General features: G+C 33.7%; 1 protein-coding gene across 2 annotated transcripts in view; it reads left to right on the top strand.

Annotated features, from left to right (window-relative positions):
* The window catches only part of LOC111709236 (probable nuclear hormone receptor HR38), a 40428-nt gene that overhangs the window by 8162 nt on the left and 26266 nt on the right, over positions 1 to 6000 (top strand). For both annotated transcript variants that reach the window (XM_023482872.1, XM_023482865.1), the window contains exon 4: positions 5141 to 5216. In XM_023482872.1, the coding sequence (XP_023338640.1) occupies positions 5141 to 5216 (76 nt within the window). The remainder of the gene's footprint in view (positions 1 to 5140; positions 5217 to 6000) is intronic.

Raw genomic sequence — 6000 nt, 5'->3', positions numbered from 1 at the left:
CCCCCCCCCCCATATTACCACAGATTATTTAATGGGAAAATAAATGGAAAAGTGCGCTTTGCTTAAACATGTTCAAATCTAACCCTCGGTCCCCAATGAAACCTTTCCTATTAACTCCCTTCCTCCATACCTGCAATAAACCCTGTTTTTATTCTTTAAAACTGACGAAAACAATTTTATCTCCTTATTAGGGTGGAAACGTGAGGCCTGAATATTCGGGTTTGAATTAAATATTAATATTTACGATGCACATAATAATCCTATGCATTGTAATGCTAAAGTAAAAAGATTGTGTAGATGTATGCAAATATATATAAGTATATGCAATAAAGCAAAGGGGGAATCTATCCAGAATTCTTATTTTTCAATCATCAGATTAGGCCATTTTACTGGGTAGATTGTACTCCTGGCGTTTCTGAAATCTGAATATAATTTCAAGTAGATTGCCCCTCTGATCACCCAGAAATATGGATCTAATTTTGAGTAGATTGCCCCTCTGATATACCAGAAATGCATACAGATACTATCAATATTATCGTCAAAAATTCCTGGCTCATATTTTCGTTATTAAACTAAAGTTGAGAAACATGGGAATGGGAGAGGGGAATGAAAAAATGAGGGAGGTGGGGATGAATTAATGGGGAATGAGGAGACGGAAAGAGTAAGAAATTTAGAGGTTCCAAATAATTTTTTATCAGCTGATTAAGATTGCTAATTAATCTGATTATTAATTGATAAAAAAAAAAATAATGTCCATTTCATGATAGAATTATACAATGTCTCAAATTTTTGATGAGATATCAGAGAAATGGAATAATTCCGGTGTTATAACAGATACACCTCCTATATCTTTATTAGACCCCTAGCTCCTGCCAAAGAATGAAAAGAACACAAGGTGACAAACTTAATAAAGCCAAGGATTTTTATCTAATTCCGACAATTAAAGTAAACGTGATACTACCGCAGAATGACAAGCTCTAGTAAATTTAATTGTTTTAATTTACTTCTTCATCGTACATTATATTTTTTAATCGTTTTTTTTCATTACACGGACACTATGGACGTTATTTTAAGTAACCTTCAATTAAAAACAATGGCACGTCCGATTCACAACGATACCTTTTTTATAACTCAATCTGAGTAAAAAATTAAGGAAGATATTAATCTTGTTACATTTTTAAACATTCTTCAATGGCTCTGCAGCACAAATGACCAAGCCAAATCTAACGATCCCTTTCAACCCTATCAGTCGAATTGTATTGTTTATTATCTGGAAGAGAGTTTGAGGAATAATGATTCTACAAGTATGCAATAATAAACTTGAAATTTAGACATGTTATATTTGTTTATGGCTGCATAACGTTTCAAACTGTTAATGTCTAAATGACATGATGATAATATAATCTGTTGTAAAATAAACATGAAAAGGCATTGTTCGCATATTTCAAAATGTGCATAATACTCGATATAAGAAACATAATTATCAGCGTTCTGTAATGCTCATTATGAGCAAAGAAATTGAGTCTTTGCCACAAACTCTGATTTTTAAATCCTTTTACCTTAACACCCCAATGTTGTAGACTTTATATTTCAAACTATGACTTTTATTTTATCAAACAATCGAAGTTTGAAATATCAAAGGTTTACATAATTTGGTTGTGGATGTATAGGTATTAGAAAATTGGGATTTGTTGCAAAGACTCAATTCCTTTGTGTGTGTAAATTGTCATCGCGTTTTAAGTTAGAAAGTCAGGCTCTTATATTTTTTCGAATGGAGATATTTCATAATTATTTAATAAAGGAATTGAATCATAGTTTGAAATATCTAAGGAATACAGCATTGCATTGTTTGGATTTAAAAACTAGAGTTTGTGGCAAAGACTCAATTCCTTACTGGTGTAAGGTGCAGGCTAGAACTAGAACTAGAACTAGAACTAGAACTAGAACTAGAACTAGAACTAGAACTAGAACTAGAACTAGAACTAGAACTAGAACTAGAGAATTAGAATCATAACTAGAACTAGAAATAGAACTAGAACTAGAACTAAAACTAGAACTAGTACTAGAACTAGAACTAGAACTAGAAGTAGGACTAGAATTGAACTAGAACTAGAACTAGAACTAGAACTAGAACTAGAACTAGAATTAGAATTAGAACTAGAACTAGAACTATAGAATTAGAATTATAACTAGAACTAGAACTAGAACTAGAACTAGAACTAGAACTAGAACTAGAACTAAAACTAGAACTAGAACTAGAACTAGAACTAGAACTAGAACTAGAACTAGAACTAGGACTAGAACTAGAACTAGAACTAGAACTATAGAATTAGAATTATAACTAGAACTAGAACTAGAACTAGAACTAGAACTAGGACTAGAATTGAACTAGAACTAGAACTAGAACTAGAACTAGAACTAGAACTAGAACTAGAACTAGAACTAGAACTAGAACTACGACTAGAACTAGAACTAGAGCTAGAACTAGACTAAAGCTAGAACTAGAACTAGAATTCTATGATAAATGTTCCAAGGGTTAAATAGAAGATAAATGGCCTCCTGGTGAGCTGAACGAAACATAGAACAACATCGCAGCAGCATTGTGTATAAACCGTATTCTGGGATCCGTATATCACTATGTTATGTATACAGTATACAGTAGATATATATACAATCTAAATGTAAAACCCCGCTAGGTTAAGGATGCAACACTTTATTTTACATTCCGGAAAAACAAGAATTAGAAAGTACACTTCAGGATAAGCAAGGAAGGAAGGGGAGTGATGGGGTTGCTCTTATTATGAAAACCTAAAAACAAAGAAAAATGATAATTTTTAAAATCTAGATATGATGGAAACTGAAATATTAAAATGCTTAGATATATATATTTATCATATCTATACATCAATTATCTAAACATTATACTATTACCTCGAAAAGTAATCAGTATGCAGGACTTGTATATTTTTAATGATATCTAACATAATCTGCAATCAACCTCGATCTCCTGCTTCTAACTCAATTCTAACCTCCTCGGCTTTTTTCTTCCCAACATTAGATCCCTCCCCCAACCTTCTGGACCATAAGCTTAATGCTTAAAAAGTTTAATCAGGATTCATCAATGAATCCTTGCTATTTTAATCAACTTAACGATTGTTTGCACAAATTAAGATCAGAACAATCATATCAACGATGCATTGCATATATAAGCTTAGCTTTTAGTGATGACCTAATTAGTTGATTGTGGCTGTGTAATTGTGTATATTCAAACCTAACTTCATCTATATATACTTTGCTTTTCTGTCTGTCTGTTTGTTTGTTCGTATCCAATAGACATCAAAACGACTGAAACGATCGGGCCCAAATTTTTTGTGAAACCTCACGTGACCCTAAGGAAGGTTTAAGGGTGATCGATTTTTCAAAAATTTGCCTCTAACAAAATTCGATTTTGGAAAATTTAGATCCGCCAATTTTTTTATGGTTCCTGTTGATGTGCACAAGCCTAGTTTATAATATCCTTGTAAAAATATCATTTGAAAATTGAATTAAGACGCGCAGCTTTGTGAATTTCTTGAAATATAATATGAATACGATGGCGGCTGGGGGTAAAGAAATATAGCCTGGGAATTAATACAGTAAGTTGCATTAATTTATAGAAATATCTCTAGAAAAAGAATTTAGAACCATGAATCCATAATAAAATTCAAATTCCAGACACAGCGTTTATTTCATCAGACACTTTGACAATTGACATTAGACAGAATACATACACATATAATTAAATAGATAACTTACCAGCACACGGACAGCATATCACACACGGTCTATACATACTAGTACACAGACAGTATATCACACGGTACATATTAGACCCGGACAGTATATTACACGGTCTATACATTCTAGTAGACAGACAGTATATCACACGGTGCATATTAGACCCGGACAGTATATTACACGGTCTATACATTCTAGTACACAGACAGGATATCACACGGTACATATTAGACCCGGACAGTGTATTACACGGTCTATACATGCTAACACACGGATAGTATATCACACGGTGTATACGTAAATGCACACGGACACCCTTTCAAACGGTCGATCCGTCTTGGCACTCAGACTGTGTAAAACCATCAGCTGTAGTTGAGGAGATAATTAATGGTTCCGATTCTGTCTTTGAATAAATGGTGGGTAATGATGACGCCGATGACGATATGAAAAGTTTGATTTTCTCTGAAAACAATGTCCAAGGTCAACCTCTTGTGATAAAGATTAAAGATTATAGATTAAAGATTCAAGCAATTCAGTGTGTGAGGAGGAGGAGGGGAGGGGAGGTTAAAAAGAACATAAAAGTAGGGTCAGAAATGTCACTAATAGGGCATTAAATACTGAATNGAGGGATACGGGGAGCCCATAGGTAAAATATGAACTAATAGAAAAATGTAAAGATTGATCTCATCTGACCATAAAAAGTACGTCTATGAACAAAAAAAACTTTACGCACTAGTGAGTAGTGAGTAGTGGAATATTAGATAAAGGGAAGGGTTTTCATGGGATGGAATGTCAAGTAGAAGGGTAGGGTAGGGTGGGGAAGGGTGGGGAAGAGTGGGGAAAGGGGCGGTGTTGTAGTTTTAGTGCCCCCTCGTAAAACAGATTGAAAATTTAAAACAAGTTTCAAGGTTTGCACCTAGGGGTTGGGTCTATAGGGAAAATGGTTGAATATTCATTATTTAGTTGTCAACGTACTTGATGTACGTGGAAACAATATAATTAATTTAGTATCAATGTTTCAATCAGATAAAATGAAAATCTAATAATATTGGTCAGCAGCGGCTTGCTAGAAAATACCGCTAATTTCTGTTTCAATGTTTTTATACTAAGAAGCATAAAACTGTGGATAGGGAACACGACATTACATCAATACTGTATTTGATGATGCAAAGCAAATATGTTCACTATATAGTAACTTATCACTTATCAAGTTATATGGATCTGTTTATGCTACACAATTGCTACGACTCGAGATCATTTAACTAATTAAAGTCATAACTGGAGCATTAAAGTCGTTTGCCTTTTCCAAAGTTTCCAATTCTCATTGTTTGTCGAAAATACTTTTAATTTTAAAACTATTCAGGTCTGATGCTCCCACATCGCCTGTACAGTGCTCGGTCCATATACCGACTGGGAAGCGTACAGCAGTTAATACAAAGGTAAATAAAAACATAAATTTTATTTTCAGCGCAATTCAATTCAATAAACTTCGTCTGTAAACATTTTTAACGTGATATTTTAATTTGATTTTTTACTGATTCACTAGGTGTATTCGATAAAATTTGTTAAAATTGAACATCTGAATTAAAGTAATATACATATTATATATAATTATGTCTTTAAATCAATAACACCCCCCCCCCATCCGTGGCGAAAACAAAGTGTATAGCTTACATCTATTATGCCTGGGTAAATATTGATTTGAATTAATGTGAACTAATCTAACCTACTCAAGCCACCCGCTGTGCAATGTTGATTTACCGTATTCGAATTTAGAGAGGGGGGGGGGAGGCTGCATTGACGGTGGAGTGGAAATGGATAGGGTAGCTTCGACGGTGGAGGGGAAGGGGGGAGGTTAGTTTGTGAGAATCAATGAGATGAGATGTTTGCGTCTTGACATCCTAAAGCGTGTTTTAAAAAATGACTTTTTTTGCCGCCCGAAGCCAATCATTGTGCTTCAATCGAAACAGATTTGCTGATTTTTAAAACCCTTGATTTGATGTCGGAGAGCTATGATTATGCATTTTTAAAATTCTTCGTTCAGAACTACCACATAGATCGTTGAAGAAAAAGGTTTAAATTGATCCAATATAAAGTTCGCTAAAATATTCAAAAACATTTTTGTCAAGCCTATGTTAATATAGAACCCATAGATTTTACAGTAAGGACAAAAGTTATATTGTTTTCTAACTTTTGTCCATGCAAATCTTAACGAGTTTTTCC

The sequence above is a fragment of the Eurytemora carolleeae genome, unplaced genomic scaffold (assembly GCF_000591075.1).
Source record: "Eurytemora carolleeae unplaced genomic scaffold, Eaff_2.0 scaffold42, whole genome shotgun sequence".
Classification (NCBI taxonomy): Eukaryota; Metazoa; Arthropoda; class Copepoda; order Calanoida; family Temoridae; genus Eurytemora; species Eurytemora carolleeae.
This window is presented reverse-complemented; position numbering and strand designations above follow the sequence as displayed.